Raw genomic sequence first — 16,260 nt, 5'->3', positions numbered from 1 at the left:
TTATACCCCCCGATTGTATGCTAATCCTAGATTCGTTACTGTGACACGGTGAAATCTTTTACGAGCCGATCCGTCCTCGCCTTTCTCTCGTTCGCGAATCGCGAATATATTCAGATATCGTGAAAGTGGAACTTAAAAACTGAAAGTCGTCGGTCGAAAGTTCGAAGGGCGGCTCGAATTTCGAAGTCCATAAATTAATTCAGTGAACGTTACCGATTATTCGCGGAGCTTCCTAATAGGCTCATAACAAAATGTGTATTTAAAGAAGACGCTTGGCGCGCGACACAATGCACTTCGACCTGTTTCATCTCGAGATCGTCGTTAACGATTTTTATTACTTTCGATATATTTATGAAAATTTTTATGGTTGTCGTTAGGCTAGCGCCTGGATAATGCTATCCGTGGCTCGAGGCACGCGCTAGGAACTCCAGAACGCAGCTGTTATGTAAAACTAATATTTACAACGTTCAATTGAGCGCGTTTTACGTTACAGTTTCGACATCGATCGCCGGCTGGTTAATATAGAAAATGGATCCGAATCTCTCGTTGCTGTTACGTTGGAAACATTAAGAGAGTTTAAAGGAATGCATTGGTCGTTGCATTTTCTTTAATATTTACTCTTATTTTGCGTATTTTAAATTGCTGGTCCAAGCTGAAAGGCAGACTCGCCCGGAGAAAGTGACCTATCCCTGTAACCAGCCCTACTCTTTGTTCTCTCGACGGTAATTTGCTGGCATTTCGATGATGTTGGCAGTTTACATAAAAACGCGTGAAAGAGAAAAAGACGCGATCGATGCTCGGAAGAAAGTGATCGGAGTCGCGATTACGTGGACCAGTTGGAAAACACACGTCCGCGAGGAGTTCTTGCGCATGAAATATACGATTCTTCCTGGTCAACGCTATTACCTCATCCGTTTTAGTGATGCATATACACGTACTCGCCATGGCAATTATTTCATCCTTCCAATACGCGCTGGACGCGCAAGAAGAGTCGGGGAGACGTTGCAGAAATCGTGCTTGATATATTTCTTTGTTCGTTCGTTTCTGCGGACGAGAATATTCCATTACTATACGTAAAATCTGCCAGCGTTACAAAACAACATTACAAGCTCGAACAATGTCTGCAGAGCCCGGTAGTTGAAACTGTGTCAATGATTTTACTAGGAGATCCGAAGAAGCTATGAGTTAGAGGAAGTTCAATTTCCTGTTGATGAGATCAGCACGTAATGCTCGAGCCTTTTTCACTCGCAACAAATTATCGCACCATTTCATTTTGAAACCCTGATTCGAATATGTTATCACTCTTCTTCCATCGAGTAGTGCAAAATATCCTTCGTGTTATTTTATCTGAGATTTTCTATTCGGTACTAATTTGTATGCAAAGAATATTGGAAATAGTAGCTTGATCTTTACGATACCTATTGCTACATGTTGTTCCTTTCACCAAGAACGAATCAAATCGTTATATCTTTTTTATAACATAGTATAAAAGATATAGTTTGATTGTTTCACTGATTGATATTTCACTAATAAGCAAACTTGGTGAAAGTATCCAATAAAGATTATGATTATCTGAGACGTAAATACTGACACTTTCCATTATTTAATTATTCATTTTATTGCTCGGTAATAAATCAAAGAGGTTCCCATCTTTTCTCTGACTCGTAAAACCGATTTGCAGTTTCCTTCCGCAAATTTGGCATAAACTGTTGCTCGAGATTCCGCGAGATAAGCTGGACGAAAGAAATTACGCACGAAGAGCATTTGTATATTTCGTAGTTTTCTGGGGCTCGTTTTGTCCGGCGCTAATGGCCCCCCGTTAATCGTCGGGGCAATTATCGTTGCCAAGAATTTGGAAAAAAAATAAGAACGTACGGGAGAAGGTATTTCTGTCAACCTTTTCCGCGACGTGTAACCGTAATTATTACTTTCGCAATGCCCGTTAGGTTCAACATTAAGAATCGTATGTGCATCGATATCCTGAAACCGAACCGGCCGGCACCGCGAATGTTGCTAACCTTGTAGTCGCACGATTTGCATGTAATTAGACTGTTGAACTCGGACTACCGTGTTCGTGCCGTTTCGCGTATTCTCGATTGCGTCCAAAACGTTGGCTAATTATGAACGAACGATGTTGCACGAGATATAAATAGGATTTGCAAAACGGCTGATCTACGATATCAGCGTAGCTTGTCTGCCCTATTTTCGGGATTATTATTTACTCTGTTTTCAGGAAACAACCCACTGCAACTGCTTTTTCCTACTCAAACTGCTGGAAGTACTAAAGCTATCGAGATTATTGCAACTATTACTGTCATTATTAATATCCTTACATCGTTTAAAGTACCACACAAGTATCTACGAGCAGCAGATAACATTTAACGCAAAGTAAACGTAATAATTTATTATTCCAATTATATACACGCAAGTTTGTACTCAAGATAACACGTTACGATAAGAATAAAGTTATTGAAAATTGAACGCACTCGGTCTTATTAATTTTCCTTCCATTTACCACTTCCCCTGCAAAAGATTGCCACAATGTTATAAGAAAAACAACCACGCGCGTTACGCCGAACAGAAAGTGACCGGCGATCCATTAAAATCGCGTTGCAATTAAATTCAAGAGTAAATCAGGAAATTGGAGGCCAACGATTCACAACGTAGCGCGTCCGTTTGCAGTGGACAAGGCTGGATCAACGATCGATCGCGATTTTACCGACAACCGCGTAACCGGTCACCAGGGACCCGGATTATTGTTGCTTTCGTGCACGATCGCCAGGCGGAGGCACCTCCGGTCGTTTTCCCGCTGATAACGGATCTACAGGTTATTGATCTATAATCGACCAGGTTGTCCAGTGCCCTGACTTCGCGTCAATCTCGATCGCGAAGTGTCGACGAAACGAAGCGAAAATTTCGCAAGCTATTACAGAGTTACTTGCGATAAGGTTTGTGCAACTATGACTTTACGCGTTCTTTTTTTACGAATCCGCGAAATGTCGCCCGGTGTAAACGGCGCACGCGGGATCGATGACCCGTAAAACTGTCGCCTCGGTTTTAATTCGATCGCGAATGAAAGGAAACCAGTTTTTATTCCCGTTCGCGTAGAACTGACGTAGAATTTTCTCCAGACGCGTCCGAAAATACGGTCGTCGATGGCTCGCGTGCAATTACGGCGATTGCGCCACAGCCGCCGCGACGATCGTGTCGATCGTTACTTATATTATCTAATTGGATAAGCGTATCCGGTCCATAAGCGATTTAATTCTCTCTCGTGCTGTTCCGTTTCCCTTTCACGTTGAGTTTACCGCACGGAAGAACTGTTATTACGATCAAACGCCTCGATTTAGCGGGCCAATTAGGAGGAGGTATTTGCTACAGATATTTGAAATAAATCTCTGAAGAAGCCATGCATTCGAAAGGGGTAAACGGATTCAATCAAGAAAGATTATACAGCCACGATTCAGGTTGTTGCAATATACTGACTTTCTTTGCGTAAAGTTTTGTTCAAAGAGAATGTTTCCTCTTTCTGCGAGTTTGCGGTAAGCGGTGACCATATTAATAACGTCGCGAAACGATGCTCAGAGGCAAACGTCCTGATAGCGGCCACCTATTCGAGCAATAGAAAGTCCGTTACTGTCGTGCGCTTCACTCTTTTCTCTCTGGTCTGTGGTGTGCTCGGTGAAGCGACTCTAAGTTGCTTAAAAATCTATATTTAGCGGAGAGCAACGGGATGATTTTCTGATCGTGAAAGCCAGCTAATTGCCGTTGTCGTTACACATCGTTACGACGTCGTTTGCTAGCGCACAACGCGAAATAGGAAGGAAACGTTCGACTCGACCGAGAATACTGAAGTTACGACGCGAAGTTTCCAACTGCAGAAAACGTGTATCGATGTTCAGTTACCATTATTTTCGCCAAAAACGAGGCGCAATTAGTCGTTTATCGCCGACAAATTTGACACGGTTTCGCAACGATGCAGAAGGGGACGAAGTGAAAGGCCTTCTCTCGACTTTCTGCGGGAACCATGCGAAATTCGAGATCGAAACCACGAAGTTCGGACGATTTGGGGAGGAATGGATTCCAAGTTAAATTTCGACGCACAGCTTTCACGATATTTCATACAATTAATATTTAATTCATGAGGACGTATTTTCGGCAGAAGGCAAACACAGAGTGGCGTTTAGAATTTCAACGAACTTGCGTGGCCATAAATTGCGAACGAACGAAGATTCGCTTGGGCAACGGGCCTTCCCAAAAACACGACGTCCTTCCGTACGGGTCGTGCTCATATTTCGCGGTGATCGCTGGCAAAATTATGGTCCCGACGAATGTCGAAAAGCTGCATCGCGAACTTTCCACTCGACGGTAGCTGTACTGGGTCGTTCGGAAAGTTTCCGAGAGATCGGCGGCCGTTAAACTGCGCGCGAGCGATTGAAATTCTATCGGGTAACGCGACCTTGAAAGGATCTACACCTTAAAAGGAGGCCGACCGGCATCTGGTGCGATCGTTATGGCACGATAGAGTCGCTTGAGGCTGGTCAGTAAACCGATCTAACGGTGTACGTTGTAAGGCAACTCGAGTCCACGATAGCTTGCGAAACCTGTTCGACCGAGGATGATCCACGAGATACCGTAATCGAACCTCCGGACTCGTTTCCTCGCTGGTCATCCACCGATCCACCAGATATCTATCGATCGTTCCCCGTAGCTCGCGCAACTCCCTTCCTCTTCTTTGTTTTTTCATATTTTTATACGTTTTATCGTGCTTCGATGCAACAAGATTTTTAGCCATTAAAATTCGCTCGTTTAAAAATCAGTTCTACGATTTGTAATCGAATTATAAGTATCAATATCAATGTTGCTTTATTCTGTGGGCATTTTTGTATTAAAAATGTGGAAAACGTGGGTGGATTCTACGACTGTTCTGCCCCCTTTCCAGCTTGTGGGTCGGTCTGTCTAGGTCGGCTGGCTCGAGATACTTCTACTTGGATTTTTAATTCGAGAAACTTCGTCACGGATGAAGCCAACGTTAACTTCATTCGAGGTAAGTGGCATTAAACACGACCCAGAAGCGATATCTTCCAGATTCCAGTTAGATCTAGGCGAAGCGAACCTGCTGCAAGGCGGACCCGACGTATTCTCGAGCAAAACCGTTAATTTGCTTGGAGAACCCATGCATGATCGACTTAATAAACACCAGCAAACCAGCGTGGTAACTTTCATCGGCGTGGGAGCGCCTTAAACTTGTCCTTGCTTTGTTCCTTACTGGAAACAGCCAACGATCGTAGCGAGAGATCGTTCACCGACCGTCGAGCGCATTGTCTGACGTTTCAAGATCGCGATCACGGCTACGACCAGCAAGGGATCGCCCTACTGCCTCTATCGATCGTTCGTTTCTAGATCTCCGCGTCTCTAGATTCTTGCGCTCTAACTGTGCGCTTCAAGAGGCCAGAAAACGATTTTTAAAAAATCCGGAAATGGCTACCGCGATCTCTGACTGGTACAAAATTTTTTCTCGGAAATCGATGAATCGATTCGTTCGCGTTAAGAGAAATTTAAGTATTGTTCCGCGGCCAAGAGACGTTGGCGAGATATCACTCGAGTGTAAACTGCATTTTTGCGATGCATCGTCGTGCTTCTTGACTCGCGGAACAGTACGACCGTAAAAAGACGGCGACATTGTTTCAGAACTTTCACGGTATTCGAAACGTGAACGTATAGTCATCGTCTTATTGCAAACGTTATAACAAATTTGATAGTTAAATTGCGAAATGCGGATTCAGGATCTGCATAAGAAAGTCCAGTCGTAGAGCAATCGATACGACCATTAAAGATCTTAAGTGAAAAAGAGCAACGATCAACGTCTTCTGTATTTTAATACGTATTATTAATGACTAATTTGCGCCGCGTAAACTGGCACAATATCTCATTTAACGTCTTAACCCCGCATTCTTCCGCGAGTAATTTGAATATTTTAACTGCAGCGAATAATTATCATAGTCACTTGCGATATAATTACGCTCAGTATCCACGATGTTCGATTAATCATTTAGTAATTTAATCGTTAATAATATCGTAAAACTCCGTGTAAGGCATGGCTGTTACCGCTCGGTGCTCCTCTTTCGAAACGAGAGATTAGTGTTATTCTACAATTAGATTTAGTCTCAGCGAACGTAGCATCGATCCGGATCGCATTTACATGGATTTATCATTCGATGACGCCATCAATTTCTTATATAACCATCCCGATTGCGCTATCAATATCTAAAATGCATGCAATTAGCTTAACTTTCCATCGATAGTTCTCTGCGCAATTTAAAATTCCTATTGGGGAGAAGAAATTGGCACACCGTGGATGGTCGAATATTAGCAACTATTTGCTGGTTAAACAACTGCAATGCAAACGTAAGCTCTTGTACAAGTTGAATTAATTAACACTCGTACGCGATACTGGAGGCAGGATGTTTCGTAATATCTGAATTCGGTGAACCCTTCTTTTTCAATTCCAAGGGACTTCTGAACGCCTTTTCAAGGAAAGTAGCCCGCAATACGCAGTTCCAACATGGCATACAGTTAGTTTACGTAACTTGCATCGAAGACAAACGGCAGGTTCCTCGATACAATGTATTTAAAGAAGTTCAGAACGTAACGTATGTCATCTTCCTGAAATCGCAGTCTAATGGAAGGATTTCGTGGGGTTAATCGCGAAAGTCGATTAGTAAATCGGCGTATTGCGTGTCCCGTACCGAGTGTCCTGGGCCGTTTCCACACGTTCGCCAAGATTAGGCGGTTCTGCGATCGTTGCGAAAGGCTGTCGTCGGGTGCACGAACCCCGAGGCGGACCTCCTACGAGTAATTGCACCCTCGAGCGGCCAGCGGCGAGCGCAACGACGGAAGTGAACGCACTTGCAGCGGCGCGTTGCACTGTCATTAGGAATGCCAATATCCCGATCGAGGTGGACGATGCACGGGAAAAGTGCACGCTTCCACGATCAGGAAGGAAAGGGACGATCGATGGCACGTCCACTATAAAACAATCGCTTTTTCCACGGATCCTCTCAGTTTCTACCGTCGCGTTTCACGATCGATTTTTTCATTCTATTATTTTCCCAGTCGTCAAGTTCCGTTCCCGTTCGCGAACAATGGGGAACACGCGGCCGGTTCCGGAAACGCAGTGATCGAGGCGCACGGCGCGCCCGTTGTGCGGAAATGAATTCGTCGAACGAGTTCGCGACGATCGATAGCGACCGCCTGTACTTTAGTCGCCGTTAGAGAGATCGATATTTGTTCCGGACGAAAGTGGAAACCGTTCAGAATGTTGTTTTTACTGTCGAGGGGGTCGCCGAGGTCGTTTCCGGTCCTCGCGCTCCTGGCCACCAATCTGGTGATCTCGATGCCCGCGCCACCCACGAAACGATCGCCCGGGGACGCCTCCGGCGACGGGAAGAACGGGTTCTCCAACGCCCCGAAGGTCCTGGAGATCCAGCTGCCGTTGAAGATCGCGACCAAGGACGATCTGGTGGCCTGGGCGAAGTACGTGATGGGACTGATGGCGTCCAAGATAAACATCACGTTGGCCGCGGTGAAGGAGACGCCAAAGGCCTCCGAGAATGTCAGAAATCCCAGCAACGTTAAGCAGTCGCGAAACAATTCGGGATTCAGGGTCGTTGAGAACGCCAAGCAATCGGGGAACACGCGAGTATACGCCACCGCGATGAACATGGGGAACTCCAGGTACGCGGAGAACGTTAGAAATTACGGGGACCCGAGAAACTTGGAGCGCAACATGAACTTCGGGACCGTAAGGCCCGCGGAAAATGGTCGCCAACCTGACAACACCAGGGTTCCTCCTAGACTGACGAATTTCTCTACGCCTAAGGAGAAGCTGATCGCAATTTCGAATTTGCCCAACGCGGCGAACAACGGGCTGGGAAATCGACAGCCTTTTTCGACCTTCGCGACTCTCGGGGTAGCGGATACTACGATTCACAGCCCTCTAGCGATAACCGCGAATATTAATGTTCCGAGGCCCAGGTTCAAGGAGCAGGACTTGAAGGAAGCCTTCGAGGCAGCGAACTCGTTGAAAGTGGGAGGCGCGGAGCACCTGTTCGTCCCATCGTTCCCCGATTTCGGGCCTGTCTTGGACATAAAGGGCAACGACATCTTCAAGAACTTCAACACGGTCTCCCCGCCCCCGCGGACGTACCTTCCTGTGACCACCATCGACAGCATCAAGTTCCCCAACGATCCGTTCGTTACGAGGTACTTCTTCGACGGTGTCGAGAGGAACATCTCCAACAATATCGGCCTTCAGCCCTCGGACGTCGTGTTCACCACTCTGAGACCATTGATCTTCAACGACGAGATCCCGTTGCCGGTGAAGAGCGTGGATCTGACCAGCCAGAAGAACGTATCGAGCCCGTTGAAGCCGCTCTTCAGGCTCCCCTTCGAGGCGGTGATCACGATCACGCGCGAGGATACCAGCGAACCGACCACCCTGAAGACGGAGAAGGACAAATACTACGCGGTGCCCACCAGGAATCCCCCTGATCAGTTCCCGCCCTATTTCGACACGAATTACACGATCACGAACGAGTCGGGACAGATCAACGTGGTGTTCGATGATGGAAGTCAGGTGACGGAATCGTTGAACAGGAACGAAAAGAAGAAGCAAGAGAAGAAGAAGAAGGAGAGCTCGAGCAAGCAACCGCAGAAGACAGAGAAGACTCCGAAACGACCGTCGACGATCAGCAGGCTCATCAAGGCTTTCCTGACGCTCAGGAAGAACGACACCTTGCCCGTGGACCTGACACCACCCCCGCTCAAGCAACAGAAGGTCACCACTCAGAAGTTCACCACCCCCCAAAGGACGCAGACTTACCCCGAACGACCGGTAAGTTCGCTCGTTAGTCCGGTCGAATTAGAAACGCCCAAATCAGGGTGATGTATATAGGCCACCCCTGGAAAAATCATTTTTGTATGAAAAATTCAGTACGGATGGAACTTTGAGCGTTAATAACTTTTTAACGAAGCCTCCATCAACAAATTGGTATTCTTGATTTTCGTCCTATTTTGGCCTCTATAATCTCCAATTACAATTATTCCCAGGGGTGGTCGAACACTCTGTGTAACTTTTAGGCGAGTTTCATTAGCGTTACAAGCGTTAATTATTTAATTTTGCCTTCGAAATGTCCGGTGTTCGCGAAGAAAGTGCTACTTTTGCAAACTTTCGATACGCACGGTCGGTCGTATGTTTCGAGAACCTCAAAATTTGAATACCTTTCCCGTGAAAAGGCTAATTCAACTGGACTGCGCAGCGAGTAAAAGTAGTCTGGGTGCGATCAGACACGGACAACCGCAAATTGCGACGATTAAAGCGGAGAAAGGAACGCGCGTGTCAAAGTAGTCCGGTGTAGAGAGAAGCACGAACAGAACGAGAACCGTCATTTAAGCTAATTAGGGCGGTGAAAGGAGCGCCGCGAACAAATGCGATTAAAAGAAATTAACGGTTAAGAAGCTAGCCGAATACCGCGGATATCGACGCCATTTTTACGGCTGGATATTTCGCGCGCCCGTGTTCGATAAAGTTGAAAGTGCCTCGTGCGTGTATAGGACTCGAAAAATCGAAGTGCAGAGAATGTGAATTATTTTGTGGCGGCAAGGTTCGCAGTGACGTTTTGCAACCCGAAAAATATATCGTCGCGAATTTTTCTGCTCGCTCGACCGAATCTGCACGCCCCCCGAGGGATCGGTGACTTCGTTTCCGTTGGTCAGCGAACCGTGCGTGGAAACGCACGAAACGTACGCTCGATGGAAACTTATTGAAGTCGATTGTGTTTATTTCAGTCCTCTTCGCGACAGGGAAATCGTAATCGGACGATTCTGGCGCAACGGCTCGAGGTACGTTTGCTTTCGACCATAGTTCTACTAACGACAATCCCTTAGGCGATTTCTTTATTCGGGGAAATCTGAATTTATAGGACGACGACGACGACGACGACAGCGGCAGCGAGAAGACCAGCGACGAAGACGGCGACGACGGCGATGCGAATGGCGGCGACGACGACGACGACAATGGCGGGGACAACAAAAACGAGTCCAAAGAGGACAGCGCCGACGAGAGCGGCAGTTCGGAGTCCGAGTCCTCGGAGGAGGAGGAACCGGGTGGTTCCGTTCAAGCCGTGATCTCTTTGCTTCAACTCGCCGCTCCGATCTTGGACGATCTCAGCGACGTAAGATCGTTGATCGCGCGATCGTATCTCTAATACTCGAACATTATAAACGTTTAACGCTTTTCCTTCAGCCGGAATCCGACGCAGATATCCGCGACGTGCTCCAGGCTGGTCTTCCGCTTCTGGAAGAGCTGTCGGAGGTAAAACTTGAAATCCCCGGAAAGCGACGAACCGACGTCGAGGTGAAACGTTCGTGTTTTTAGGGAGACGGAGAGAATCCTGGCGTCGATATCCCTGGACTGTTGGTGCCCATCTTGCTGCAGCTCAGCGCAGTGAGTTGCCAAGCGATTTCTCAGCGCGGGAGGACAAGGTAATGATCGAAACAAAGACAGTAAGGAGATCTGTTTCAGGGCCCGGAAGGACGCAGGGACTCTGCAGCGATTCTGACACCGCTCCTCCAACTGAGCGCGCCGTTGATCGGGCCCCTCTCAGGCCCCCTGATCGTTCCGCTGAGCCACCAGAGCAGCCACGTAAATATAACTCTTTTTAGCAATCGAGGATTACGCTCACGATCGTTAATGGCGGAGGCTAACGCGTGAATTTCAGCCCCCTGGACAAGGTGGATCGTCCGTGGGCGCCCTGGTAAAAACATTCCTTGGCCCCCTGCTCGAGGTAATAATTACAACTAACGTAGTCTCTTCGAAAGCGATTCTCGAGCACGTAATCGTCATCGTCCGTCTTTATTTTCAGCCGCCCGCGCCTGGGAAGATGCCGCCGCTGACTAACCTGGTCGCCGGAGTCGTCTCTAGTCTTAGCAAAGTACGCATTGACCTTTCTGTTAACCGATCGTTGTCTTTCACCAATAAATTGATCGTTTCACCAATAAACCAGTCTCGTATATACCACCGTGAACCAACGTCTCGACTTAAAGTCTCTTCTAATTCCTATACAAGGTCTCTGATCGAGTTTCTATGGGTTAAACTGAACCCTGAGCTCTTTGTACCAGAGTTAACCATCAACTGGTGACGTCAATTTGATGTATTTTAAAGTACCATATTATCTTCGTCAAAATTGGCTCGAACACATCACTTTGAAGTCGCCAAATGAGGGTTAACGACGCCAAAACACAAAGTGGCTGCAATTTAATACCGAATATCAAACGTTCCGATTATCCAAGAACCCTCGTTAATGCTTCTCTTATTTCTGGACGTATTCCAGAACGGCAAAGGCAAATCGGACATAACGAGCCTCGTGAAGGCGGTGGTCGCAGGATCGGTCGCCGGGACCAGCGCAGGATCCAGCGGCGGCCAAAGGGACACCTACGCAGCCCCCACGAACTATGGCGGCGACTCTTATCGTCCTGTGAGTATGGCACCTTCGACGATCCAGTCTCCTTCGAAACGCACACGTTTCTTTTCCTACTTTTCTCCTGCACTCGCATGACTCGTAACAAATCGAAGATCCCTCTCTCATAACAATGTACTTGTCAACTTTCCAGCAAGGTGGGGAGCCGGAAAACCCACTCGCCATGGTCGGTTCCTCGATCAAAGCTATCTTTAACGCAATATTAAAGCTGGTTGCCTCTTTGATAACCTCATTTTCGGGTCTCCTGGCTGCTTCCTCGAACAGTTCGCAGGAACCGGAAAAACCCGTGTACGGTCCACCCCGCCCCTCTTATGGCACGCCAGCCTCTTACGAGACCCCTCCGCGTCTGACCCAAACCGGAAGCACTGGTACGCCGCAGCGACGATCCAGGCAAAGAGTGACAACCTTTTAGATTCGTCTTTCATTACTGAAAGCTAATTGAAACGTTTCAAGGGGGTAGTTTAGACGAATTCTGACGTCTGAAAACACCATAGACCATCTCCCTCTGTACAAACGTCGCTTGTGAATAATAAATTGGAAATGATGTTTAGAACGGTTTAGCGAAGTGAAACGAAATTACGATTAGGTGTTATCGTGCAACGACCGAGGTTACGTGGGCACACAGGTAATTATTCATTACGAATATAATTCAAGGATGCAGGACACGTCATCGAGCAGAGTTACTTTCAATTCGACCTGATTCGACTTCGATTCGTTCCGATCGACCAAACGCGACTCGACTTTTGTGTTTCGCGGCCATCCTAATCCGGAATTAAGCGTTAGTTGCACAGGTGATTTTTAAACAATAGAAAATGTATCACTTAACACCCTTTCCCTCACTCCACGTGGACTGTAAGCACTCGAGATGAGATGATATAATGATTTGCTATCGAAAACTTCTACAATTGGGCATGTGACCCTTAGCTAACGATCTGATCTCGACGATCGCTTCCGTGACACGCGGCCTCTGACATACGTGGCGAAGAAACATACTTGTTCAGGGCGTAATCGATTCTTTCAAAGGAGTTCCGTAATTCTTGCGATGAATTGAATCGCCGGGGAAAAAGGCAGTATTCGGTAACCGATGAAACGAACAACGTGCTCGTTCGTCGATTGCGTCAACGTTACGTTATACTTTCATAATTAAGGCGCGACAAATGTGGAGGCGCCCTGAAGTTGCGCAACGAGAACATAAAGGGAGCGAAAATCTGGACCGGTCGCGGTCCACGAAAGTATCTTGATTATTCTGATAAAATCTAGCTGACAAAAGGAGATAGGTGTTAAGATCATAGATCGAGACGACTCCTGATTACCTTTGTTGTTCGAAAAAACTTTAATTCGGCGTAAAGTTGTTGTTTATCAGCCCGGAGAACGGACTTTCCAAAATCACCTACTTACGGTTCCCCAGAAATGATCGATCCCACACTTTCTACCGAGGAAGAGATCGAGAATCTTTCGTAGACGTGCGTTTCGCGAAATATTCCACCAGAAATCGGCCATAAGTGGCAGGGCGTGTGCGTCACGTTACGAGACGGCGAATTACGTGGCCCGAAAAAGGGAGAACAGAACAAAACCGGACGTTCCCTTCACGATCGGAGCAGATGCAATTTCTCACGTGACGCAACGATTGTTGTTTGCCCCGAAAAGGAGAGGATCGGGTCGTTGATCGACTCTCACCGCCCACGGAACTCGATAAATTGCATTCAATCGCTTCATCGATTAATAGAAGGCGAAAACTTTGAAATGTAAATACAATCGGGTCTCGAAAATGGCGAACGACGTCGATCAATCGTCATGCACTAATTATTTTAATCAATTATTAATTCTGACCCCTTCAGACTCTCCGTCGCTAGAATAATTAACTCTATCTATTACTGTACATCTTTATCTCCGCTTGGCTTTTATTCTACTTTATTTTACTGTATGTATTACTATATTTTATTTATGTATTATATCTTTACTTTCTGTACACACTTTTCTATTGTTCGTACCACCTGTATCGAAGGGCTACAGTTCACCTAACAAATAAATAAAAATATAAATAGAGTAGCCCTTGAATCACGACATATTTCTCAAATTCTGAAGACTCTTTTTTCTAATCGTACCTACACCTTTAAAGATCCCCTGCACGTGCACCTAAATTACTCTCTGGACCCTACAGGCTAAGAAAGAGCTGTGATTTAAAAGCTTTCGTGGGTGGCTACTTAATTTCGGGCGGACATACACGGCTCGACGCGTATTTCGTAATCGTTGCACGGCCATCGGGTTGCGTCACGACGCAGAATCCATTAATCGATGCACCCCGTCGATTTCACCGCGATTACGTCTAATCTACGAGGCGTGGTGAATGAAAAGCTTGGTCGATGAATCGCGAACATTCTCACGGGCGGTTTCGGTTCAGTTTTACTATCGCCGGGCACGCATAATCGACGCAGATGCCATAAGTTGTCGCGAAAGAATGAAAGCTCTCCGTCGTCGAACATAAGGCGCGTTAACTTTTTCCTGTCGATGGAAACGACACGCGTTACGACTGCATCGCGTTATTACAAGTTATCTCAGACGTAATTGAAAAATTTAATTCTGAATGTTTCCCAGTCAAGCCCTAGGCCATTTTCGATTTATCCACCCTTTTACGAGTTTCTTGTTCGAAACTAAATTCCACAAATTCTAAATAAAAATGTTGCAGTAGTTGATTTAATCTGTCCAAGTTGTATAATGTCTTATAAACGAAACAAGCATTTTATTAGACGAAGATAATAATTTTTATGTTTTATGGACAAAGTAGAAATCGATTACGAGGCGCATATTTATTTCTTTGCTCTTAAATACCGTGTATGGAATTTGCACGTTAAATTATGTCACGATCCGCTTCGTTAAATCGGAATTTTAGCTGGATCGTTAATAACAAATTTCACCGATCGACGCGATCTCTTTCGCCGGCATCAGGGAAGCAAACTCGCCTTGCATCCGAATCCTTATCGATCACTGGAATCGCTTCTAGCGCCCGAAAGGTGAAAGTACATTTCACCGTTTGACCTATGAATAATCGCGGAAGATATACTTCCGTTCATTCGCGAACACCGCCCACGCGATACGCTCACCCGGTCTGCGTGTTATCTACTCGTACACTTGGCAATGTCGTTATCGAACCGTGAAAGTCACGGTGCTACCCAATTCCCCGGTTGCACTGATAACACGCGATCCGCGCGATCGAGAAAATTTTGTTTCCTTTTTAACATTTTCCGGTTTTCACTTCCGAGTGCTCGAATATTTAAGCAAGTGAAATATGCACAAAACCACCAAAAATATAATCTACAAAGTTAGTTCCAATTACTAGAATCGTTGCATTGTTTTATCGATAGAAAGTTTCAACCGGAGTTTGCAGTCGAGTACTTTTGAATCCCTTGAGAAACAACCCGTTGACGTAAATCTATTAACTAACGAAGGAAATAGAATTATAATGAATGTTGCAAGAAAATATCACAAATGAACAACGCGTAAGGCAACAAGTAGATAGTTGGATAATAAAGTAGTGAACGTAACATAAGTGGGGACTGCGAGTCCGGTGATTTCAATGCGCGGCAAGAACGTTATCGCCGGGTTCAAAGAATCAAACCTACGACGATCTCGCTAATTCCCTCGACCGAACCGGTCCCTGGATCGTCGTCATAATTTTACGACTTCGGTTCGCGACATTTATCATTTTTTATCTCGATGGGGATCACGCGAAATCGCTGGCGAAATTAAACGAACTGCAATCGAGGCGACGAACAGCGATAAAGCATTCTAAATTGAACTAGATAACTGGTCGGACATTTTCCTTGTTTTTTATCTTCATTTTTTGTGTATAATAATACGGCTCGGAGATTGGCTACTGGGCCCCGAAGGCCATTCACTTTCTATTCTGAAAAGAAAGCCGTTTTTGCCGCTCTTAGGACCTCGTTTGACCCTTGGACCGTATTTGCGAAACGTCCACGCTCTGGCTCTCGCCTTTATCGTTTCGGACTGTGCAACATGTTCGTCCTGATTCGTACGAGAAGAATGCGATGTAAATTTCTATGACGAAACGAAGAAAGCCGCTAGGAGCAAATTGTTGCAAAAGGTGCAGTCAATTTCTCACTCGTCAATCGTTTTCGATTTCGCGTCAAGCTCGTCACCGCGATGAATATTTATAATCGAGATCTTTCTGGGCTTCGGCAAGAATGACCGTCGTTTTGCAACCGCTAGAAAGTGGTCGTTATTGTTTTTATAAGGAATAACTTCTGTCACGGTGAGGCGTGAAGCTTAAAGTTACAATCTAAACACGGAGAATTAAAAATAAGGCGAACTAGACTCTTCAAACCGGAAACAAGAGTTTCGTACACGTTTCACGTAGGAGACTGAACAAAAGGAAAGACAAGGATCATACAGAATGTCGCAATAATCGTAGGAAAGATTATGAAGAGAGCAGACGAGAATAAACAACGCGACACAGATTCGCGAGCTGATTCTCGACGAGGATCAAGGATTTTTAGGATTCCAGTGGACGCAACGACGACGGAAAAAGGCGTGTTTCTTTGCGTTTACGTTAAACCTAGCAGACACGAACTCTGGCGCACATAGTTATACGTTGAACTAGATATTAAACAATAAAAGCCTAAGAATAGAGCTCTAAAGAACATCTGTGGACCGCGAACATTGGCCAAGACCCGTTAGGTGTGTTATGTAAGAAACACATGAT

General features: G+C 45.9%; 1 protein-coding gene across 1 annotated transcript; it reads left to right on the top strand.

The window, feature by feature from the left end:
* The first annotated feature begins 7,318 nt into the window (after window positions 1-7,318).
* Window positions 7,319-11,952, top strand: LOC122397927. Its single transcript, XM_043397426.1, has 10 exons — window positions 7,319-8,896; window positions 9,850-9,903; window positions 9,984-10,235; window positions 10,307-10,375; window positions 10,439-10,504; window positions 10,586-10,705; window positions 10,782-10,847; window positions 10,926-10,994; window positions 11,394-11,568; window positions 11,708-11,952. Exons 1-10 carry the CDS (start codon window positions 7,319-7,321, stop codon window positions 11,950-11,952), a joined length of 2,694 nt encoding a protein of 897 aa, XP_043253361.1.
* Window positions 11,953-16,260: the final 4,308 nt, after the last annotated feature.

Source organism: Colletes gigas, unplaced genomic scaffold (genome assembly GCF_013123115.1).
Source record: "Colletes gigas isolate AHSC1104 unplaced genomic scaffold, ASM1312311v1 Colletes_gigas_Sc00010, whole genome shotgun sequence".
Classification (NCBI taxonomy): Eukaryota; Metazoa; Arthropoda; class Insecta; order Hymenoptera; family Colletidae; genus Colletes; species Colletes gigas.
Note: the sequence above shows the minus strand (reverse complement) of the source record. Positions and strands in the feature narration are given on the sequence as shown.